Source organism: Vipera berus (assembly GCF_964194415.1).
Source record: "Vipera berus genome assembly, chromosome: 6".
Classification (NCBI taxonomy): Eukaryota; Metazoa; Chordata; class Lepidosauria; order Squamata; family Viperidae; genus Vipera; species Vipera berus.
Window position 1 is genome coordinate 80,960,062 of NC_138208.1, and position 26,237 is coordinate 80,986,298.

Genomic DNA, 26,237 nt, shown 5'->3' on the forward strand with positions numbered 1-26,237 from the left:
TGCTAACTCACCATCATCTCAAGAAAACAGTCAGCCTTTCCTTAGCCCGGGACCAATTGATTGATTCTTCTTGCTTTCTGTGGTACTCATCTTCAAATCCATAAAGTGAAAGCATCAATCTCTTTTCTCCCTACACTTTCTAAATATTTCACTGTCACACCACTGAAAAGACCCTTCCTTTATTTATGGTGAACTCGCTTGTTATAACAATAACCTTATCCTTTATCACCTTGTCCACATCTATCATGGCTTTCCTGCCAAGGATTAATCTCTTTACTACTTCAACCCACTATCCTTCTTTATCTATAAAGATAAAGAAATAAAAGTATCTACTGGCTTCCTGTCTTCTATAGTCACAAAACTTCACAAAATTTGCCAATGGTGGTGTAGATTGTTGTTGTTGTTAGTTGCGAAGTCGTGTCCGACCCATCGCAACCCCATGGACAACGTTCCTCCAGGCCTTCCTGTCCTCTACCATCTTCTGGAGTCCATTTAAGCTCACGCCTACTGCTTCAGTGACTCCATCCAGCCACCTCATTCTCTGTCGTCCCCTTCTTCTCTTGCCCTCCACCTTTCCCAGCATGAGGCTCTTCTCCAGTGAGTCCTTCCTTCTCATTAGGTGGCCAAAGTATTTGAGTTTTAGCTTCAGGATCTGGCCTTCTAAAGAGCAGTCAGGGTTGATCTCCTCTAGCACTGACCGGTTTGATCGCCGGTGGTGTAGATACCTTATATTTAATATTGGCTCAGATGTTTCATTTTTCATTTTTTACTTTCTGAAGGACTTTGTCTAAGTCTTCTTTACTTTGCCATCATCTGTATATCTGATGCCAGCATTTATTGCTTTTAAACCTGCTGTAACAAATTTGTTGCGTGACCTAAATAAATACAGGGCTATTCTCCTTATGTTGAATCACTCTGTTTTTCCAGACTCTGTTTTTACACAGTTCTCTATAAAGATTCCTCCTAAGTTAATCAGTTGTTCTGGCACACTCATCAGTCTTAATATGTTCCAATTCTAGCATTATTTGCATAGTCAAAGGCCTTGCTGTTACCAGTGAAGCAAAGTTAAATGTTCTTGTTACTTTAACTTGTTATGTTAAATATCTGAACTTATGTCCTACTTATGTACTTTATCATATTACATACTATTTAAAATAGTCATTTTGAAAGTTGATGACTTTAAGATGTGCTATTTTCTCAGAGCTGTTATGGGGCAATATAGAAATATTATGAATAAATAGAGCAATAAAACACCAATGGTGTTTTCAGTGATGTTGTCCTCATCAAGATGGACAGGGCGAAAATCTTTTTATGTTCCTTTGCAACCAGTAGCTAGAACCATCTTTAAAGTTCATCTGCCTAAGTTTTCTCTTCATTAGTGCAGGTTCGCATCCCACCAGGCTCAAGGTTGACTCAGCCTTCCATCCTCCCGAGGTAGGTAAAATGAGGACCCAGATTGTTGGGGACAATAAGCTGTCTTTGTAATAATGCCGCTTGGGGTGTGTGTGAAAGCCCTAATAAGCAGACATATACATAGAATGAAGGCTACTGCTAAGCTTGTAAGCCGCCCTGAGTCTTCGGAGAAGGGCGGGATATAAATGGAATTAAAATAAATAAATAAATTATCTGGCAATTACACATAAGGGGAACAGTTACATCTATAGGATAGGAAGCCATCCACGCTCATCCATCTCTATGAATTATGGACAGTTGCCTCTGCTTTGGTCAACCATGGGCACCACCTACCTCAAATGCATGTTTGTTTATAACAACGATGACATTCTGGAAGGTAATTTTGCTTGTCAGGGTATGTCCATGATAAACCACTGGCTCGTTATTTGGCCCATCCCAGCAGTCAATCTCCACGCAGCGGCATCCCCTTCTAAGGGAACTTTTAAAAGAAAAATGTGTTTGGAGGGGTTTCAGCAATGCAACAAAACATCCCATTTCAGCATCCATTTCAGTAGAACTCATTGTGGAGTTGTCTGTGTTGCTGCTTTTGTTTTGATGCTGTCTATACTTGGTCAGGAACTTGAAGGTGACAATTTACAAGCATTGGGTGGTTAAATCAGAATGTGCTTTCTAATTTGCAAGGTTATTTTTCAATAGCTCTTTATTGGGTGAGAGCTCGTTTTCGCACAGAACACAAAACTCATCACAACTGTTTTGTACCTACAGATCAGTAGGTTGCTTGGTTTCTACGCCTTTATATTCAAATCATGATGTATTTGACAATTTCTCTCAGTGGAGGATCGCCCGTGTTGGTGAGTTATGAGGCATGATATGACCTTGAAGTACCCATCATGTGTAGCTTTTCTTCAAAATTATTGAAAACTATATTAATTTTATCTTCACATCAGAAGATAAAAGTCACAACACTGACTAGACCAAAGTAATTCAATGAGTTTCATGGCTTGGAAAAGATCTGAAAGGAGAATCCAATCTTCTCCAAGCTGCTACCTTTCACATGTATGAATTTTAACTCCCTGAATTGTCAATAATGGTAGTACTAACTCTAAATTCTGGGAATTAAAGCCTGCAGATCTGACTGACCCGCAGAGATAACTTAATTCAGCTTGGTGGCATTCCAGTGTTCTTTGTGAGTTTTGCGCAAATGCTACTGACTAAAAGGCAAGACTATAAGTAAATTTTCACCTTGCAGATGTCTTGTAACTACAACTCATAGTAATCCAAATGGTGTGCCATCTTTTCCAATGTACTCGGGGACATTGAGTTTTGGAACGCTAGTGTAATTTGTTTTATGCTATTCTTAAACCATTTCAGAATCCTTCCCAAATCCCTATAAAAAGTGTAAGCTTCGGGGGGGGGGGGATTAGATTTCAAAATATGAGTATGTTAAAACCTTTTCATTGTTTTCTCCCTTGTTCTTTGGAGCAAGGTTCTTGGAGGTAATATCTTTAAGTGTTACTATTTTTCATCAAAAAACAGTACTTTAGACTTTTTCATATAGGTCCGCCCGTGTGTTTAGTCCATTCTCCAAATCATGAAGATATAAACATATGTCTAGGATCAGAAAAGTCTGAGCATCTTCCCTATGCATCTCCAAATCTCATTGCCTAGAAGCCCAAGGCTACACAAAAAGCATGGCCACAATAACTGACTAACCGCAACTCCTGAATTGTTTGATCTTGCTAAAGAAAGAATATATCCTTCCTCCTGCAAGCTGACAACATTCGTTTAACCATTGTTTCTTGCAAAGAGAAAGCCATACAATAGAACTTAGGCATACACACCTCTCAAATAAATTGCATTCATTGATTGGCTGTGACAAATCCAGTGAAGTTGTCAAGCGTCATCCTATGATACATTGGCTATGTTGATATCTATGCATTCATATTGCGGTATTCTAATTGCTATCTGTTTGCATTTGCTTTTCCATTTGCACAAAATGATGAACAGAATGTTTACAGTACAATTTCCCCTAAGATATCAAACTTTTGCCACAGTCAACTACAGCAAAGGAATTATTGAAACAAGAGTCACTTCAGCAAGCTGAATATTCCTTTAGTCTCCTGTTTTGGCTACAGTAATTATCCTGAATTGTGTCCTATTTCCGTTCTTAAATCTGGAAGCAGCCTAAAGTAGAGCTCATTTCAGATAAATGTTACAGATAAATAATATTTAGAAATAAACTTTAAAATTTCAAAGTGAATCGCAACATTGCAGCATGTCTGATGCTGGAAGAGTTATTCTTCTACCAATGGGCTGTCAGGCTCCTGAACGGGAAATAACTCTATGTATGACTGGCTTGCGAGGCCGGTGTGTTGTGCAATTAGCTCACATGGTGTAACAAGATGGTGGGTTTGTTGTCACTGTGAGTTGTGGAGGGGCACGAAGGGCGGCTCAGCCAATCTCACTGTACACATGTTGTACTTTGATATTAAAGGTTCATTCATTCATTCAATATCAATTTTATTTATGTATACGTTTACAGATATATCACATTCAAACATGTTTTTGTAGTAGTTAACAAAAATAATCATAAGACCAGTAAAAGGAATTAACCCCCAGTTACATTCATGTGTTATTATATAATAATGATACAAACTACAGGTAATCCTTGACTTACAATGATTTGTTTAATGACCATTCAAAGTTACAACAGCACTGAATAAAATTACTTATGACCATTTTTCACACTTATGATTATTGCAGCATCCCCATGATCGAAATTTGGACTTTTAGCAACTGACCCATATTTATGACGGTTGCATTGTCCTGGGGTCATGTGATCCCCTTTTGTGACCTTTTGACAAGCAAAGTCAATGGGGAAGCCAGATCCACTTAACAAGTGTGTTACTAACATAACAACTGCAGTGATTCACTTAACAACTGCTTCACTACTTACTAACTTCACTAACTGGAGTGACTCACTTAACAGTTGTGGCAAGAAAGGTTGTAAAATGGGGCAAAACTTTCTTAACAACTGTCTTGCTTAGCTACAATCTGAGTGTAAGTCAACGACTACTTACATATATATAAGTAGCAAGGGCCTAGCAAGGTAATCTAAAATAGTTAACAAGCATTTGACATATATATATATATATATATATATATATATATATATATATATATATATATATATATATATATATATATATATATATATATATATATATATATATATATATATATATATATATATATATATATATATATATATATATATATATATATATATATATATATATATATATATTTACAGTAATAAATCAGTGATGCATTCATCTTGAAAAATAGTAACAATATATTAAATAAAGCTTCAAAATATAATTTCTGTAATAAAAATAATACCCAAACAAAGAAATTTACAATTATTAGATCAGAACAGCATTCTAAAACCAACAATGTAGTAAGAGGGAGATAATATTAACCAATAATATAACAACTACCCAATACATGAAATATTCAGACAGGTTAGAAATCAAATTAAAACAGATTAAAATTGACCTACTTATTAATTATGACTTACTGTATTTATCCCATTTATTTCAGTGGGGGGAAATGACTAATTAGTCTACCTTCAGCTTAATAAATTACAAGAATAGTTAAGAAAGTCTTAGATATTCAATTAAGTAGCTTATTTCAAATAATAGCATTAGATATTATGGCATATTCCATAAATGTTTGCATAAGTACATATATCAAGGTTCTGTCTTGGTTAGAAGAGAAAAAGAGCATGGTGGATTACTTGGGTAGGATGCAGGGATGGAGATTAGTGAGCCCACATTTGAGGTACAAGTGCTGCCTTGGGGCGGGGTTGAGCTCCCGTCCTTTCCTCCAGCTCCTGTGGGGAAATGAAAGGAGCCCCCAATTGGGTGTTCCCTGGGCAATGGTGATGTCACCGGCTACTTCTTTCAACCCACATGACCCCAGGACAAGTGCCGCAGTGTTTCTGACACAGGTGCAAGCAAGGTTAAAATAGAGAAAAGGAATACCTGAATAAAACAGGTAATCCTTTTCATTATTCTATACAGATTTGGGGGTTTGGTGTAGCTATCATTTTTGAGCAGCTTCCTTTTAGACTTCTATCCACCATTCCTTCTTTCTCTCCCAAGAGAAGTACATACTTGGCATAGCCCCACAGATGACTTGGCCCTATTAGCTGGTCCTGGATAAGGTAAGTGTTGTGTGAAGACGATATGAAGTAATCGCACAGCGGGAAACTCATATCTTGATAAACTGTTTTGTTCTCCATTTTGAATATACTACACTCTTCTGACAGCATGAATCGTATAAAGCCTTCGATGGTCATCTCCTTCTGGCTTCTCGCTAAAGGTGGTGGTGGAATTAAAAGAAACAAGCTCAGTTTTTCAGATTTATGTTCCAAGTGAAACTAGGCAGAGTAGAAATGGTCCACATATCATTTCACCAGTTCTTAAATTGCACATTAAGGCTTACTTTATTTCATGTCATTAAACCCTACATAAGTCTTGTCCAATCAGGAGACCTGCAAAAATTCTAGTTAGTTTAACCAAATATGGACATGGAACCAGGCATAGTTCTTTCGTAGGCTTATATCCATCCTTCCGAGGTAGGTAAAATGAGGACCCAGATTGTTGGGGGCAATTAAGCTGACTTTGTAATAATGCCGCTTGGGGGGTGTATGAAAGCCCTAATAAGCAGGCATATACATAGAATGAAGGCTACTGCTAAGCTTGTAAGCCGCCCTGAGTCTTCGGAGAAGGGCGGGATATAAATGGAATTAAAATTAAAAAAAATAAAAAAAATATAGTAGTGTTGAAAAACAAAATTCTTTATTTGGGGCAACCACAATAGTTTCTTTGAAACATTGAGGGAAGTTCTCTTTTATACAGTGTTTCTCAACTTTAGAAACTTTAAGATATCTAGATTTCAACTCCCAGAATTCCCCAGCCAGTTATGTTGGCTAGGGAATTCTGGAAATTGAAGTCCACACATCTTAAAGTAGCTAAAGTTGAGAAACACTAAGCTAATACATAACCTTTCTCTGCAGTGCCTTGTTTCTCTCAATATATTTCTCTAAAGCTAAATTGGCCCTTGGTAATTTTGATTCTCCCTGTTATGGGAAACCCAGATACGCCATTAATATCTTGTCTGAAGCAAGACATCACATTAAGTCATAATTATTTCAGCATAGCATGTGACCCGAACAACAGATAGGCTCAGAGGATTCAAAGCATTTTTTCCAACAAGGAAAAGGGCATCTCACTCTTGTGACACAACTCTGGCTTTCTCAAACTCGAGTGTGATATCATGAAGTAGTCATATTGCAATGGTATGATCCTGGTCCCATCATTGGCCCTGCTTGTAGATATTGCTGGTGAAGTGGAGTTTGATAATTTGGAGTTGTCATTTAGCTTGTTGGGTAAACCAGCTCAGTTGTTCCACCATTAATAACTGTCTCTTGCAGCATAGAAGACATAGAAATGTTGCTGGCCTTAAACTGAGATTTACTGCTACCGTGTTTTCAGGCTAGGAGATATAGCTTTTCAGGGCCAACATCAAAAAGGTTTTCACTCTCTTATTTTCCTATTTGTTTAATGGAACCATTTATCTTTCTTCATCTGACTCAGATATTCTTCTGACTCAGATACATCTTTGAATTATAGATGTAGTTTATCAAAAAAAAAACATCCCTATTGCAAAGAGTGTGGTCGATGACTTAATATTTCACTCAGGTTTGTTCCACAAGATAACCTCACAAACGTGTCCACAAGGTGTGGTTAAAAAAAAATCAAGATGGTGTTCATAGACTGTATCCTGATGATACTTCTGTACTCTCAGCTCATGCAGCATGTTGACAATCACATAAGAGACAGATTTTCCCTGTGTGGATTCTAGAAAATGCCCTTTCAATTCTTTGCAGCCCAAAGATAACTTTCCACAGCTTAGAGACCCCGGGATGATTGAGTGCCGAAATATTAGCTCAGTTCATTGATTCTCTAGGAAAGGCAAAGGTTGTAGGCAAGCAACAGAATGGAGCCACCACAGAGCAGAGAATGTGAAAATAGCTCTTTTAATGATGATAAATGTGACATCCTCACTACCTCCGTTCTGCTGTGTTAGGCTTCTAAGTGTTAAGAGTAAGAGAGTGTGTAAGAGAGTGTGTTGAGGCTGGGAAAGAGTGGAAGGGAGAGTAGTGGTAAATAATCAACTGATTAAAGGTGAGTCAGATAGAACTTAGATCAAGTGGGAAGAAGCATAAGAAGAAGTGTTTCAAATCATTCAGAAATTCTACCTTGGCGGAGATGGCAAAGATTTCAGCGTATTTGAAAGATCAATCGCAACAGAGATACACTGTGGAGTGGAAGAGATGGATTGATTATATTCAGAATAAATATGGGACTAAAAAGTTTCACTTAGCATTTGAATAAGTAGTGGATTTATATGATGTATAATTAGCTTGTAGTTATTTTACTAAGAGTTAAAGTGCGATAGAATTTAATATTTTATTGTTGTTTGCATATTTTAGATTATGTTTGTTTGTATTTTTATACCCTGTATTTAGCTCTGGGAAGTCGGGGAGGGGAGGGTTGGGGAGGGCTGGGGGGAGGGGAGGGGGAGAGGGGGGTTTTTTGTATTCCAAAATGTATTCTAAAACTTTTCAATAAAAAAAAGAAAGAAATTCTGCCTTAATTAAGATAAACGACGCTGGGGTTTCTTTAGTTCTTCAGTTTTCCATTTACCCTTGAGTGGCATTAAAGGAGACTTTTCTGAAGTCTGTTTAGTTCTTGCTTCTTGACTGGCTACATGGGGCTTAACAAAGAGTAGCTTCCACAGGGAAGCAGAGGAGCAAAAGAGACAAGATGGGTCATTCCTCCTGTCCATGTGCCTTTTTGCCCTTTTTTTCCCCAGTGATGTTCATGGATATCACTGAGCAGTTTCTTAGTCCCTTTTTTCCTCCATTTTAAATCTGAATGTGGCTGTGTGCCAACAATGTAATAACAACTTTATAATTATTTTTAACAGTTAATATATTACCAATAAATTCTTAATTGAATTAGCTTTCCAGATAAGAAGTGTTTAGTTTCTGTGATATGCATATTTTTAATTGGTTAAAATTGCATTGCTTCTGTCTAAAGCTCTTTTTACCAAATCTAAAATTAGCCTGCTCTTATTTTTATTTTTTTAGGATTGTACATGTTTTAAAAAATTATTCAGAAGAGTGGGTCCCAAATGCAGGGGGGCAAAAATACAGCATCTCTCTAAAGCAGGTAAATCTGTAAAAAGGCAGCTACTTTAATGAGCCACATTAAAGATGTGGTTGTTTTAATGATGAAGCTCATTTAAGGAGACATGCTAATGAATTTAATGAGTTGCATTAAAGACATGGTTATTCAAAAGAGTCGACTTCTTAAAGCTAATAATTTTTTTAGTTTTTCTAGAATTCATCATCCAAAAGTAGCTGCTTTAAAGAGATGCTGGTCTTGCCTGCCTACACGTTCTGAAGCATCTCCTCAAATAATTTTCAAAACATTCACAGTTTCATTTCTTAATGTATAGTTTTATTGATCTTGGTACTTTTTATCCTTTTCTTCAAGCAATTTCTTTCCATATCCCAACCTAGATTATTATTTTTTATCTGTTCATTGTGCTCAATATGCTTTTTTTATCTCTATGCTTTTCACTTCCACCTCCTCGATGCAGCTTAGTGTGTTTTTTCCCCTCTTACTGAGATACATTTCAAAAAGTATCCCCTTTTTATTCTTCTCTCCTTGAAAATAAATTGTGCCTGCAAGTGACAGACTGGCTTGTTACACCAAAAGGCATAATCCCAACACCATGGGCTATATCCATTACGGGAAATCTCTTCTCTATTTCTGTCCCTCCCCTGTTTTTTAAAACTTTGTATTGATTCCATTTGTTACACAATTGTGCTTCAAAATGATATTGGAAGCCTGAATTGTGTTTTAAACCCAAGTACCCTCTTACTTTCATGACCCTTATCACCTCCAATTCCTTTTGATTCATGTCTCTTGAAGTTTCTTTAGCTGTGAACCATTGATCCAATACTTTTGCAAAAAGCTGAGAATATTCTGGATACCAGATTAAGTTTGTAATAGTCAAAGTGTATGTCACACAGAATGTTGACTTATTCAGGGCTACAATCCAGAGTTCCACCCATTACACCAATTACAGTGGTTTATTTTGTCAATAAAGTTCAGACACTGAGGGAAACAGAATCACTCCAAACCCTATAGTATTGTTTAGCAGGAAAAGAATTGTCTCCGTTTTTGCAAGTCACACTGAGCCCAAGGTTCAGAATTGGGCTAGATGTAGCTGAGAGCTTGGAAGCCGCAAGAGAGGATGTATACTTTGATATGAAAACTACCTTCCCCTGCTATATTTTAACAGAATAAGAAAGCAAAGCAGAGCACTGCTCAAGTAACAGATAACACCTAGATATTTTATATCTAGGTTATTCAGGCTACGCAATGGTTCAGGAATTTGCTACAAGTTCAAAACAAGTTTCAGAATCTGCTGGAAATGCAAATATAGCATTTGTCTACAGCTCTTTAAAGCAGCTATGTCTTTCCCTGGAGGGTAGTATAATGTAAACATGTATGTATAGTGCTACATTTATATCTCTAATCTGGAGCACTACACAGTTCCAACCTTTATCTCTCTCTGCTCCTGCAGCAGTATCCCAGTTCTATCTTCCTAGCAAAATCATCTTAGAACTTGTTGAAGGCTAGACGTCTCCTGCCAACCGTGCACAAGGATCAAGGGAAATGGTAGCCCAAAAAACAGAAAAGCTGCCTAGAGTCCATTTTTATCCATCGCACAACCTGGCCAGTTAGCATTAGAGATTTGGATTCAGAAGGTATTAGAAATGAGCTCCTGAGCAAATGCTGAATCTAAAAGATGATCAAATAATTAAGCAGCACTATTTAAGTTCTCTGAACTTGTTTGTTTTCCTGCAGATAGTTCATTTCTCAGTTAGCTAATATTGTTTACCTGGTGCTATTTCATGCTTATGTGGAAACATAACATCCCTAGTAGTTAAAGTCCCATTAAGCAGAAGAAAAAATCAAGGAAGAAATAAGACCCTAACCAAGGAACTATCAGAGAAGAAGACTGACAGGGAAACTCTCCTTTGCAATGACTAGCCAAGTGTTGAACTTGTGCAAGAAAACAGCCATGCTCAGAAAACATTAAGGATCCAACAGTGCAACCTTGAAGTGCATATCTTCTCTACTACTTACCCACTGAAAAAGGAAATATTAATAATACATAATTCAGATGCCTCATTGCAACTATTACTGAATCCGTCTTGGGCCCAGTACTCCTCAATATCTTTATAAATGATTTAGTTGAGGGAATGAAAAAGGAACTCATCAAATCTGCAGACAACACCAAACTAGCAGGAATAGCCAACACTCCAGAACAGGGGGTCTTCAAACTTGGCCCTTTTATGACTTGTGGACTTTTATGACTTGTGGACTTCAACTCCCAGTGATAAAAGGGCCAAGTATGAAGACCCCCTGTTCCAAAAGATAAGCTCAAAATACAGAAGGATCTCGACAGACTTGAACCCTGGGCCCCATCTAACAAAATGAAATTCAGTGGTGAGAAAAGTAAGGTTCTGCATTTAGGCAAAATGCACAGATATAAAATAGGTGGTACCTGGCTCAATAGTAAAAATTGTGAGAAGGATTTTGGAATCCTAGTTCACAATCACTTAATTAGGAGCCAGTAGTGTGCTGCAGCTGACAAAAAGATCAACACAGTTCTAGGCTGCATTAACAGAGGGATAGAATCAAGATCACATGAAGTGTTTATAATGCCTTGGTAAGACTGGATGAATATTGCATCCACTTTTGGTTCCACAATACAAAAAAAAAGATGATGAGACTCTAGAAAGAGTGCAGAGAAGAATGACAAAGACAATTAGGGGACTGGAGGCTAAAAGAACAGTTGCATGAATTAATAAAAAGAAGGACAAGGGGTGACATGCTAGCACTGTTTCAACATCCAATGGGCTGCCACAAAGAAAAGGGGGTCAACCTATTCTCCAAAGCACCAGAAGGCAGGACAAGAAGCAATGGGTGGAAACTAATCAAGGAGAGAAGCAACCTAGAACTAAGGAGAAACTTCCTGACAGTTAGAACAATTAATCAGTGGAATGGCTTGCCTCCAGAAGCTGTGGGTGCTCCATCACTGGAGGATTTTAAGAAGAGATTGGACAACCATTTGTCTGAAATGGCATAGGATTTTCTGTTTGAGCAAAGGGTTGAACTATAAGATCTCCAAGGTCCCTCCCATCTCTGTTATTCTGTTTTTTCGAATGCTAGTAGGCATTCACTGCATTAGAAATGAAAGACAGTGGAGGAGTCCTCCTGCCCAAACTACATCTTGAACAGAGGGAAGCACAAAAGAGAGAGAGGGAGAAAGAGGTAGGAGGTTTTCTGCTGTTTTTTTTAAACCCAAAGATTCACTGACAGATGAAAAACAGCCAGAAGGACAACTGATAAAGACCCATCTCACAACCTTGCTCTTGCCTTTGGCCCTAGTGATCAGAAAGCTTCTACAGACAAAGAGATGGTGCTATCTCTGTCACACAGGAGCCCCTGCATTCGCACAACCTAAGAAGTTTGATTTTATGTAATACTGTTTCCTTTTTAGGTAGCCAAGCATGCTTTTTAAAATTTATTTCAATTTCAAGGCTATCCAACTCCATAGCAACCCCGGGTGGCTTACAGATAAAACAATTAAAAGAAAGCATATCAAGGGGGGGGAGAAGACAAATGACCAGAAGACAGAATCAAAAACACAAACTGTAAAAAAAAAACCACTTCAAAGGGACTCAACCACCCTCCTAGCCCTAAGCTTGAAGGAACAACCAGGATTTTAGCAGTTTGCAGAAAGTTTTTTAAAAAAATAAATCTCTGGGGAATATTGTCCCCTAGAATGATGTGAATCTGCTACTTTGGGATTAGTTTAATTCTGTAAAGCCAGAAAAGGGTTTATTTTAATAGCTACTTTAGGAGAACAAACCTAGTTAGATCATTTTGCATTAGGGTTACTTTCAATGAGGTGAGCGGACACGTAAACGTAATTACTGAATAACAAATACATTTTAAGTCCTGTTGTAAGTCAGTTAATACAATGGTATGTGAGAATGATCTTGAATGAAACAGGAGGAAGACCCGCAGACTAGACAATGGTCAGTTAAGCCAGAAGAATAAATGGGGCTGTGGCGAAAGACTCAGAAAGGGCTCTCCTTAGATTTTTGGATTTTTGTAAAAGCAAGTTGGGGAGAGAAATACTTTCAGACTTTCAAGATATATCCTTAATACAGGGAGTTCTCGACTTCAAACCCTTAGTGACCATTCAAAGTTACAACTTTGTTGGAAAAAAGTGACTTATGACCATGTTTCATATTTTTGATGTTTGCAACATTCTCAAGATCGTATGGAATCAGGAGTCTAGTAGCACCTTTTCAGACCAGCAATGAAAACAATGGGTTTTCAACACATTACCATATTTTTAATTGATAAAGTACATGTAGTCTCTCTGACACATAACCTCCATCTGTAGAATTGCCTTGTCTTCGCTTCATCCATCTTAAATCCTACATCAGTTTCAACCACAACTTCACAGTCTGTGAACTGTAGCTCCCCACACACACACACTCCCCCAAACCTTATGCCTCTTAATAAAAAATGTTACTCGAAAAGGTGCTACCAGACTTCTTTTGATCTCAGATCAGCCTGGGGGGGGGGGGACTCTGGAAACATCAACACAATTGCCAGTTAAGGTAAGACTTTAGATTCACAGATTGCACTAAGCCTTGATTTGAATAAGCAAGAAGTGCTGGAGAAAATACAGTTGCTCGGGTTTAACAAGATCATAAAATCACAATGGTTAGATTCCTATAGCAACAGGACAAAAAGAGAGAAGTCCATGGTTTGACACATTATACTGTAGGTACCCAACTTTTCTTGGCAACCTGTGAGCCTCAAAACTAGATATTTTTACCCTAGGTCCTTTTTTTCCTTAATAGTTTAATATCTGTTTTTTTTAAAAAAAATCCCCCAAACACCTGCTTTCCGTAGCCTCCAGTCCATCCCTGCACTGATAAAGAAATTTCATTGCACTTCACCTAAAGCTAATGGAGATCAGTTCCTCCCGTTGGCTTCAAAGGAAGAAAATCCTTTAACAGAAAAAATGGGAAGGGAGGCAATGTTTTTCTCTATTTTCCCTACTTTCCCTTCAAACCTGGCGTCGCTCTGCGAGTTTATTTCTTTGGAGTTACAGACCACTGAAACCCCTTAAACTTGATTTTCCACTCTTGATAATATATGAGTCCTTTAAAAAGAAAGGTGAAATATTTTGGTAAATAACGATAACCACAGTGGTTCTCAATTATGGCTACCAAATCTGGTCTGCATAAAAATTTCGGATAATCGGCAGGTCACAACGAAGAGGGAGGATTCCCTTCCCCTCTTTGCTATCTTTTAGTGGTTACTTAGGTTTTTGAAGTCCAGATCTGATTGCCCACATGCACCAGAAATAATAAAATATCTAATCCCTATTTACCACTACCATTCCTTCCATTTCCTTCTTCTGTACTTCCTACATTTAATTCGAAGCACCATAAGGCATTCTTTTTTCACTGTTGTCCGAATCCTGGTATGATTGTTAAATTTATAAGTATGACAAAAGAGAGAAGTAAGTAAGAAAGAATCACACAGATAGTCCTCAACGTACGACATAGCAACTGTTTGAAGTTATAACCTACCTGGGGAAAGAAAACCTGGATTCAAAGTTCCAACCATTGCTCTCCCATCCCCCTCTGTGGTCACGTGATCGTGTTGGGTGTGCGACAACATGGCCACACGTATAGGCACTTGCAGGCCTCACAGTCATATTATGGCTGCCTCTTAGAATGTTTTTGCTGAAAACCTGCACTTCTTTTGGTTTTTGGCAAAACCATGCTATATAGCAAAGAGTAAACAATAGCACAATTAACAACTGTGGCGTTTGCACTTATGACTGCTCCTTTCTCATAACAACCACTGCAAAAACAATCATATATTTAATGACCATTCTGACTTATGACCATAATGGGCAGGTTCCATGACGGTCATAACGTGAGGACTACCTGTATTGCTAAGGGTAACAAATCCTATAGTAGTAAACTTTTTGGCATACCAAACTTTACTTTACTGGTTCCAATATTGGTGAAACCAATTTCCACAATAGGCACAGCAAACAGGTCATGGTTGGGAATTATGGGGGAATAACAGCACAAATTTGAAATTTATTAGATTGGGTAAGGCTGTACAACTTTACTTACTTTAGGAGTGCTTGTTATTGCTAGCATGAGTAGCAGCAGGTCTAAGCACTTTCAGAGATGATAAAACTTCAAAACCTGAGTGTGCTAAAGCAAACAGTAAATTATGCCAAATACTGTTCTGAGGGGTCAGGAAAAAGTGTTGAAATTAATCTCATTTAAGATTTTTGCACATCTGGAGTCAGCAATTTATGCCTTCTAGAAGGATTTCTCTTTTATGTGTTGTTGTTACCTAAATCAAGGATTTTCAAAGTTTTTCAGGCAATTGAACTTGTTACTTTTCAAAGAAAAAATTCCCTGAGCCCTTTTTCGAGTTGCAAAAAGCTCTCACCATAGGAAATCAGCAGTAAAAGAAACAGGTCCCAATTGCTGCCTGTCCGTAGTGAGAATCACCGCCCAAGAAGGAAGCCCGTGTCTGCCTAAAACATCCATTTGGCCTTGCTCCAGGAAAGGGAGCAAGGCAGGGCTTTTATTTATTTATTTTAGTTAGTGTATGGCATCTACAGAGGTCATGCAATCACTGATGTGCAAATATTAGTTTAAGTGAAACATCATCAAATAAATATTTATTTTATTTATTTTATTTTAATCCCATTTATATCCCGCCCTTCTCCGAAGACTCAGGGCGGCTTACAATTTAAGCACAAACCAATGTGCTTAGCAATAGCCTTCATTCTATGTATATGCCTGCTTATTAGGGCTTTCGGCCCCCGCCAAGCGGCATTATTACAAAGTCAGCTTATTGCCCCCAACAATCTGGGTCCTCATTTTACCTACCTCGGAAGGACGGAAGGCTGAGTCAACCTTGAGCCTGGTGGGATGCGAACCTGCACTAATTGCAGGCAGCTGGTGTTACTTAAGGAGGCATTAGCCCACTGCTCCATATATAGGTAAGGTAAAGGTTCCCCCGCACATGCATGCTAGTCGTTTCCGACTCTAGGGGCCAGTGCTCATCTCCGTTTCAAAGCCGAAGAGCCAGCGCTTGTCCGAGGACGTCTCCGTGGTCATGTGGCCGGCATGACCAGACACCAAAGGCGCACGGAACGCTGTTACCTTCCCACCGGAGTGGTCCCTATTTTTCTACTTGCATTTTTACGTGCTTTCGAACTGCTAGGTTGGCAGAAGCTGGGACGAGTAACAGGCACTCACTCTGCTACGCGGCACTCAGGATTCGACCCGCCAAACTGCCGATCTTCTGATCGACAAGCTCAGCGTCCTAACCCACTGAGCCACCGCGTCCCTTGCTCCATATATACATATATGTATATGCATACATATACAGAGGCACAATGGCTCAGTGATTAAAAGATGCTGTCGGCTGGAGAGCTGATAGCCTAGGTCAGGCAATGTCAAACTTGTGACCTCACGTGATGTTGCATGACATATCGTGACTTTTTCCCCATTGCCGGCAATGGGGTGGGCACGGTTTCGGTGTAGTTCATCCAGCCCGCAGGCCGGCAATTTGACATGCCTGGCCTAGGTTGTCCATGCAATAGGGTGAATTCCCGTTACTTGCCTCAGCTCCTGCACGCCTAACAGTTTGAAAGTATGCAAATGCAAGTAGATTAACAGGTACCACTTCGGTGGGAAGATAACAGTGTTCCGTGCACCTATGGCGCATAAGTTATTCTGGCCACATGACCACAGAAGTGTCTTCGGACAACGCTGGCTCCCTCAGTCAAGAAACAGAGATGTGTATACTTAATGTCACAAGTGTTAACTGCAGCGAGAATTGTATTTGCTCAACATTGAAAAGATGAAGAACTACCAGTGGAGGAAGAGATAGTTAAGAAAATCTTAGACTGTGCAGAAATGGGAGAGACTGACACTGAAAATGAAAGAGAAAGAAGATTCAGAATACTTTAGAACATGGGATACCTTTTATCAATGGCTAGAAAAACGAGGTAGAGAGAAAGGAGTTTAACATGTATTAGTAAGCTAAACATTGAAACCCAGTCAATATGTTGCTGATAAAATATTAAGGATTTGTGATTATAAAAAAATAATAAAATATTGGAGGCAATATTGTTTTTAGTTGGGCATATGTTTAATTCTTTTTAACCTTTGTATTTTTGTATTTTTTATATATCTGCCCTGTTCACTGCCCTGAGTCCTTCGGGAGAAGCGCGGTATATAAATAAAATTATTAAATTAAATTATTAAATTATTATTTAAAAAAAGAAATGGAGATGAGCACCATGCCTAGAGTTGAACTCATCTGACAGGGAAACCTTTACCTTTTTGTACATACACACACACACACACACACACACACACACACACACACACACACATAATAGTATGTGGACAATACAATATATGAGATAAAATTCTAAATTAAGATAAAACCATAATAAAATCCCCATAATATGGCACCATAAAGTCACAATGGGATGGAATTATAGTTTGTTATATAAGGAAGATAACCATCTAACTGCTTCTGATGTGGCTATGGTGTGACCATCCCAGTTGCCTTGAAGTTTCCTGAGGAAACATTTGTGTTATCGTTTGTTTTGGTGCACCACAGTCACACTGTGGGCTCTCAGCCATTCCCCACTTAAAGAGCTTTGCCTGTTCTGAGTCTATTCAGGTGGCTCCGTATTTTGGGGGGGGGGGCTGCATTCTGGAAGTGGTTTTGTTGGATCTGTATGATCTGTTTGGTTATGGTTATTAAAAGTCGCCTATTTTAATCACCATCCTTCATCTATATCGTAAGGCTGTGGGTATGTTATCCCAGATTGGTTTCCTAGACTTAAGCCTGGTGTGAGGTATGGAGTCTACTATTTTATGTATTGGTATGGCCTGTTTATCTTATACCAGTCTCAAACTAAAGGCAGGACTGAATTTGTGGAAAGCAAGGAAAACAGGGCCCCAGTAACAGCTGTGATGTTTTTTTGAAGGAGAACTCAGCACAACCAAGGTGGTTTTTGTAGGTGAAGGTGATGGCCTTCATTTCTGTCCTTTCTGCTGTACCTTAGGAAAAAATGTTATGGATGTTCCTGCTGTGCCTGAGCATAGAGGGTTGGAGCATAGAGGGTTGACCTTAGTCTTTGATGAATCCTATCAAGTTTTGGTGAAACAGTTTGGAAAATTCTGATGTAGTTGGTTTCATTCTGTAATTCTCCCCAATTCCAACCCTTTTACTAACAGTGGCTATAGGAAGCATCTGTGTATTCTTTTGATGAAACAATGTGTTGTCCTTGTGTGATTATTGTGCACTGGGAAATGCTGGGCAGCTTATAAATTTGATTGAGAAGGAAGAAGGCAAGGAAGAAGGCTTAAAACAGACCAACGTTCCAAGTTCCTAACACTGGGGAATTCTTTTTTCTGGGAGGTTATTTTCCACAGCCACATCTGGACTATGTTTTCAAAGTCCATCTTCTCCTTTTTAGCTTCCTCCACCAATAAATCTGGTCTCATTGTTTGATTTTGGAGTTATCCTGCTGGTGGACACCCAAAACCCCACAATCTTAGCATAATTTCCTTCCAATAGTCTGTGGGGCTGGAAAGAATAACAAGGGACCCAGCAGATTGAAGGCCATCGCTTTCCCAGTGAACTACTTAGTTGTTGTTTTTTTCAAATGGACAGAAGGCATTTGTGATTGTTTATCATTAGCAGAAAAAGCTCAATAAAGCTAGAGTTAAGCAGAACCCCTTTCAAGCCTTAAAGGGAAGGTTTCAGGTGGAATGCTAAGCACATCGTCCCAATAAAATCAATGAATGTAAGAAATCCAATTGTTGTCTAAGTTCCCAATTATGAATTGAATTGGAAACAGCTCTATAGCCCATGCATCAGGTTTTTTTTATTTACCTAAGCTTTCTAACTCTGCTGTATTTTCATATGGACATTTGTATAAAGGTAAAGGTTCCCCCGCACATGCGTGCTAGTCGTTTCCGACTCTAGGGGCCGGTGCTCATCTCCGTTTCAAAGCCGAAGAGCCAGCGCTTGTCCGAGGACGTCTCTGTGGTCATGTGGCCGGCATGACTAGATGCCAAAGGCGCACGGAACGCTGTTACCTTCCCACCGTAGTGGTCCCTATTTTTCTACTTGCATTTTTACGTGCTTTCGAACTGCTAGGTTGGCAGAAGCTGGGACGAGTAACAGGCACTCATTTGACCCGCCAAACTGCCGACTTTCTGATCGACAAGCTCAGTGTCCTAACCCACTGAGCCACCGCGTCCCTTGGATATTTGTATAAAACAGTCCTATTGGTGAAACACTCAATCTTTCCTATTGCAACAGTTGATTTTTCTGACCTACTTTTATTCCCGTCGAAAAACATGTGGCCAAGTAACCATTGTCAGAAAGGAACCCAGAGTGCAATGGTGATATACCTCGTAATCAGCTGAATCGTATTTTATTCAGCAGGTATAAATCATTACACAAAGTGGAGCTGATTGTTGCCTGCTTCCTGTAGCATGTACATTAAAAAAATATCATAATATAGCTGCTAAATCAGGAATATGGGAATGGCCACGAATGCTACTTCTAACAGGGAATCTTGCAAACTTCATTTGAAATATAAAAGGTATGGATGAAACAATGTACCGCCTAACCCTTCTTGTTGATTTTTTTATATATATCTGTTACCAGCAATGTGTGAAAACCTGGCGTCGTATAGGAATTCTATAGGAAATCTATAGAATGTGTGACTTTTTAAAGGCATTTTATGTCTGTTATCGTAGCATGCTTTATACTTTTCCTAGGCATTGTCTGTCCCAAAGGTGTTTTTTTTTTCAGGAGGCAACTGGACTTTCTTGTTTTTCTCTGAAGACGGTTCACTTCTCCTCCAAGAAGCGTCTTTGGCTTTGACTGTATGGTGCAGACTACAGGAACCATTTGCGCTTCAGTTTGAGATGCAGACAACACAGACTCCTCCCCAACAGCCTGTGTGTCTGTCTTCAACAGCGGAGGGACACAGGAGAGGAAAAAAAACATCCTGCGGCCAAGAAGGCTCCCCACTCATTTGCACTGCTCAGGTGACCCTGAGGACACAGGTAAACCTCCAAATGACCTCAACCACTCTCCAAAAGAATGGAAACGACCCCGCTCTCTGCAAGGAATATAAATCCTTCCTTTCCCCCACCATCCTGTCAGAGCTGAAGAAGCTTCTTGGATGAGAAGTGTAATGTCTTCAAAGAAAAACAAGAAAGTCCTGTTGCCTCGTGAAAAAGCACCTTTGGGATAACCATGACCTGGATGACCTCCATGGACACCAGGCATTGTATGTGATACCCAGGCGTTCTGCAGAATGAGAAGGACTATTTAGGCAAAGTATGAAAAGAGAGCCATGGAAAGGGTTAGGGTTTATTGAAAAGATGTATATGAAAACGATAGAAAAAAAATGCAAAAATAAAATACAGGACTTCCTTACAGAATTTACTTGTTGCAATAAGGAAAGCTAGAACGGCACTTTAGTGGAAATAGTTTATACTTTTCCAGTTTGCCTTTTGGCATTGCACAGAATGCCTAGGAAGTATGTGACATATTAAGCATTACACACTTTTGACGTTCCATTTTTGGCATTCTATGGATTTTCCTAGGCATTCTATAAAATACCTAATTTCACAGATTGGCGGTAACCTATAACAATTGTTTCGATGTTGCGTGAGTTCGTTTGAGGAGGATGGTCACAAAAGCCAGAACTAGCAATGAAGTGCGGATATTATGATAGGTTTCTGTGACAAGGCAGTGCAGTGGACTAATCTGGATGTCATAGGCTAGTATTATAACAGCTCTTTATATCAAGAACAGTTATGGTAATCAGTAGTATTAATGATCAATGTATTGACTACTTTTTTTAAAATTAAGCCATGGTAAAGGATGGGAATGTGACACTTACTGCAACAAGCTAATTGGACAGGCAGGAGTTTACAATAACAGAAATACAGATTAAAGCTTCCACCCAGTGTAGTAGTTTTGTTTATTGTCATGTAAGTGAGCAAAAGAAATATGCTCATCTACTAAATTTAAAACCCAAATAAAGATACAGTAGCAAGAATTAGTGCTAAAGAAGGAATTAACCGTATAACAGTTCATACTTTTATTTCATTATTACCATTTATATACATTATTGATACAAACACACAAGTTCTCCAAGAGAGAACAGGAATCAGTTAATTCATGCAATTCCATAAATACAGTTCCATAAGATCGCATACGGCTTTGTAAAAACTGTACAAAAAACAACTTTGCAAATATTTTGTATATAAATATATTTCTACACATAATCATTGTATAATATGAACATCCAAGCTTTTTTAAAACAGTGTAAGAAAAATAAAATGATACAGATAGTCCTTGAGTTAGAACACTTCATTTAGTGATCCTTAGAAGTTATGACAGCATTGAAAAAAGGGACTTATGACTGTTTTTCACGCTTACGACTGTTGCAGTATCCCCTCGGTCACATGATCAAATTCAGACACTTGGCAACTGACTCATATTTATGATGGTTGCTCTGTCCCGGGGTCACGTGATCACCCTTTACGACCTTCTGACAAGCAAAGTCAATGGGGAAGCCAGATTCACTTAACAACCGTGTTACTAACTTTATAATTTCAGTGATTCACTTAACACCTGTGGCAAGAAAGGTTGTAAAATGGGGCAAAATTCACTTAACTGTCTCACTTAGCAACAGAAAATTTGGGCTCAGTTGTGATCATAAATCGGGGACTACCTGTATTTTTAGGCCAACCCAATGTTAAAAATAAAAGTATTTTTAAAAACCCAAGGATTATATAACTTGGCCTCAATGTTTTAAATGAGCACACCATCACATTACAATTACTGGTTAACTTTTAGATGAAGTCACTTTAGAAATCAGTGAAGCTGAGTACGTGCCAAAATCACAAAAACTTGCATAAAGTTTAAAGGGCCTAATGTACAAAAAATAAGGGGGGGAAACAGTTTGACTCTTAAAACAGGGTTGAGAAATGTTTTAGATTTTGTTGGTGTGTTTTTATTTATGATCAATTTAGTAATACTGAAACATATTCATATCTAATTTTGTTAGTGTTGTAAGCTTGCCTATAATACCTCCAAGCGTGATAAAAAGTCAAATATTATTCCAATTTCAGATAGTCATCGATTTACAACTATAATGGAGCCCACCATTAAAAGCACCATGGTCACTAAGCAACCTCCAGTCATTAAGCAAACACCACGGTCATTAAGCAGATCCATTGTTCGCTTTGCGCCTTTTTGCCGAAACTGGAAGTAAACACTGGTTTTCGGTAAAGCCATTGTAAGTGAAAGTCACATGACCACAGGACAATATTAGACAGCCATAGTGCGGGCTAGTTGTTCAGTACATGAAATCGGTCACGTGAGTGTACGGGGTGGGCATCAGAAGTGTGGAAACAGATCATAAGTACCTTCTGAGGGACGTCCGTCATAAGTTCAGTCATTAAACAACTGGTCATAAGTGACCAGTAATGAGGCTGTAATGAGGCTGTCTCACAATAACAGAAAGCTGAAATGCCCTTACCAATGAAAATTTGTCTTCTTTTTTTAAATTTATTATAAATCAGTTGGTTATTTTTAACTGGGTGGCAGTACATTTTGGACAGCAAAGAGAAATCATTTATATAAGACATTAACTCTTATGTCATTACAGGTTTACTAGAACATTATATTCAAGTGTATACATAGGCATGTCAACTCAGCTTATGTCCTATTGCATTTAATAGGCAAATGTAAGGTTGTGCTATTAATCAAAAACACTGAGGTGCTTTGAGATATATATATATTTTTACAACATTTTACCAGTTGCCTCTATTGCAATATGAACTGTAAAATTATCAGTCTAGGGCTGCTGCAGGGGAAAAAAGTTTCAAAAGGCTAATCTCATAAGTTACAATGACTTGAACTGTTATTCCTATAGTCACATTTAATATCTGAATGAAACATTTACTAAGATGAAGCATCCATACAATATAGTACAACATACATACTGTAGTGTTTTTCTTTTAAAATAGACAAAGTGTTCAACAAGAAATGTAAACATAATGCTTTCAAAAAAATCTAATTACCGTAGTTGCAATGTTTTTCCTCATTGTATGCATAGAAGAATCATTTTTAAATAGAGAATTATAAAGCTTATTTATAAGCTGAGCTCTCTGATCATCTTCTCAGGACACGATTAATTAGCATAGAAGCAGTTTAATAAATTAATACATATTATATACTGTATAATAAATTAATACAATTTAAATTCATAAAAGCATGCATAACATATAATACATGTTGTTTTAAAGATTGTACACATTTTAAATTTTTACACATCACTTAAAAATGACAATTCTGATCTATTAAATAAACATATGGCACAGAAGACACAGCTGTGATAACAATGACCAATGACTTCTTCCAACAAAAAAGTATGTTCTTAAAGAAGTGTGACAATTGTTTTGCATTATTTCTATTTCAGCCTTCATTGTTTCCTTAGAAAATGAAGTTCCACGAATTAAATCGTAACTTTAGAATTTTGGGGTACCTTCATGAATGGGCTCATATCGATTAATGAGGGAAACAGCTCTTCCTTCGTTAGCATTAAGCTCAAATTGCTCCTTTCTGAGAAATTCAGCTAGATTTCCTGGTGATAGGACTTTTTTGTTTGATGAGTAGCTGTTGAAGAGTTCAAGCAGTTCAGGTCTGTGCAGAAGCATTCGGTAGATTGCTCTGAAATCTTCCATGGTAATAAGTCCAGACTTCTGTTTGTCATTTTTCTACCAAAAAAAAGAGAGAGAGAAGAAGTTTAATAATATGCATAAGGCAGTATAAATAAGATGAAGAAGTGAACTCTGGGAAAGCTGTCTTTCATTTGAAGATAAGTCAATGTTACAACGGCGCTGAAACAAGTGATTTGTGATCGTTTTGCACACTTATGACCATTGCAGCAAACCCATGGTCACGCGATCAAAATTCAGATGCTTGGTGACTGACTCATATTTATGACGGGGTCATATGATCCCCTTTGGCGACCTTCTGACAAGCAAAGTCAGTGGGGAATCCAGATTCGATTTAACAACCAGGTTACTAACTTTAACAATTGCAGTGATTCACTTAACAACTGTGAAAGGTCATAACGTGGGGCAAAACTCACTTAACAACAGTGTTGCTTAGCAAAGGGAATTTGGGCCTCAACTGTGGTCATAAGTCGAGGACTACCTCTAAACTGATGTCAAGCCTAAATATGCAAGAAAGCAGGAGAGAACTGATAATCGGTAGGATTGAAACACAGTCAAATTCATAGCAATGCAATGATTTATCTTCATTTATCTCATGCAGCTGAAAAACACAGAGAAATATGCTAGTCTACACATACACTGCACCCACTTACCTTAAGACAGTTGCAGCCAGCTTCCCACGCCCCGACATCTGCCTCACCTCGCTGACCCACTTCTTCTGCGGTCACTCGCCACCACTCACATGCATTGCCCCCCCCCCAATTTTGCTTCAGGAAAGGCCTCTGCCAGCAAAATAATAAAATAAGACCTGGTCTTATATATTTGTTGCCTCCCAAAGAGGTACTAGGTGTTATTTTGGGGGGATGTCTTACCTGCTTACCTTAGGACTGCCACAGCTAAGCTTCCCACGCCCCGACATCTGCCTCGCCCTACCGGCCCACTTCTTCTGCGTCCGCCCACCGCTGCTCGTGCACGTCACCCCTGGCCTCCATTTTGCCAGAAAGGCCTCTGCAGCTGAGAAACGAGCTCCGGATTGACGCGCGCTGTGCTCCCCGGCCTGTTTCACCTTCAGGAAAGTCTGCGCTTGTCAATCCAGATCTCGTTTCTCAACTGCAGAGGCCTTTGCTGAAGGCCTCTGTTGGCAAAATGGAGGCCGGGGGCGACATGCACGAGCGGTGGTGAGCGGCTGCAGAAGAAGTGGGCCGGTGAGGCGAGGCAGATGTCGGAGCATGGGAAGCTTAGCTGTGACGGTCCTAAGGTAAGCGGGTAAGACATCCCCCCAAAATAACACCTGGTTCCTCTTTTGGAGGCAAAATATATATAAGACCAGGTCTTATTTTTGGGGAAACATGGTATGTGTAATAAATGCTTCTCCTTATAAATCCAGCAAAGTTACCTATCAATAATCAGAGCCACTTTGGTCTAGTGGTTAAAGCACCAGGCTAGGAACCAGGAGACTCTGTGTTCTAGTCTCACCTTAGTCATGAATGCCAGCTGGGTGACTTTGAGCCAGATACACTTTCTTAACCCAACTCACCTCATAAGTTTGTTGTTTGGGGGAAAACAAGAGGCAGGAAGGAGTATTAGGGATGTTCACTGTTTTGAGTTATTTATAAAAATAATAAAAGTGAGATAAAAAAATCTAACAACATACATTTCCATATCAAAAGAAAACTTTAATCTAGAAATTGGTCCAATCAACATCTGAGAAAATGGTTTTCAACATATTTTTAACAAAACATTTTTTTTAAAAAAATAATGTTTTTCTCACCTTAAAAACTTTTTTCACATGAACATAATCGTAAGAGACTTCAAACTTATTGAGCAGCTTTAAGGTCTTATCTATGTTGATCTTGCCTTCTCTAAATTCATCATAAATCATGTCCACGAACCATGTGCAGAAAAGTGAATTAAGGGAACTTTCAACAACATTGACAATCTTAATCCAGAAAATATTGACAACATTGAGTCGTAATTCAGAAAATAAGTAAGAGACAATCTCGTGACTTTTAACATTAAGATTTCTATGACCAAATGCACTTAATTACATTCATCTATTTCATTTAGGCTCAGCTTTAGAAGAACAAAATAACTTTGTACAGCAATGTTCTAAGTGAAATATAATTAAAATAGTAGGGGTGTTTTCCTCCCATGGAAAAACAACTTCCCTATCCTCTTTGAAAACATTTATAATTATGGAAATTATAATAATAATTTCCCTGCATTATATGTAATAAGAGCCGAGTGGTTAAGTGCTTGCCTCGAAACCAGGAAACTGTGAGTTCTAGTCCTAGTTCAGGCATGAAAATCAACTGGGTGACTTTGAGTCAATTACTCTCTCCCTCAGCCCAACCCACCTCACAAGGTTGTTGTGGATAAAATAGGAGAAGGAAAGAGTGTTATTAGGTATGTTCACCACTCTGAGTTACTTATAAAGTAATAAAGGCAGCATAAAAATCTAATAAATAAATAGTAAGTAATATATCAAATTTACATGTTGCCCAACTCCTAGTGACTCCCAGTTTAGGGATACATACCAAAAGTATACATAAGGATATCCATAAGCTGCCATTAAATTCAGATGAAGCTTTGCTTGTTGCAAAGGATTGGAGTAATGTCGAAAGAGTTCACACAATAAATCAAAACTGGAAATCCTCAACAAAAGGATTAAATGTGCACCTGTGTACAAAAAATGGTGTTCCCTATAGCGCAGGACCCTACTTTGCACTTCTTGACATACTAC

General features: G+C 38.5%; 1 protein-coding gene across 1 annotated transcript in view; it reads right to left on the reverse strand.

Moving 5' to 3' along the window:
* The window catches only part of LOC308669788 (1-phosphatidylinositol 4,5-bisphosphate phosphodiesterase zeta-1-like), a gene marked incomplete at both ends in the record, with an annotated part of 50,402 nt that overhangs the window by 22,895 nt on the left and 1,270 nt on the right, over positions 1-26,237 (reverse strand). Inside the window, 4 exons of the mRNA XM_081330665.1 lie at positions 1,747-1,891; positions 5,592-5,793; positions 23,302-23,533; positions 25,266-25,433. Coding sequence (XP_081186791.1) covers positions 1,747-1,891; positions 5,592-5,793; positions 23,302-23,533; positions 25,266-25,433 — 747 coding nt within the window. The remainder of the gene's footprint in view (positions 1-1,746; positions 1,892-5,591; positions 5,794-23,301; positions 23,534-25,265; positions 25,434-26,237) is intronic.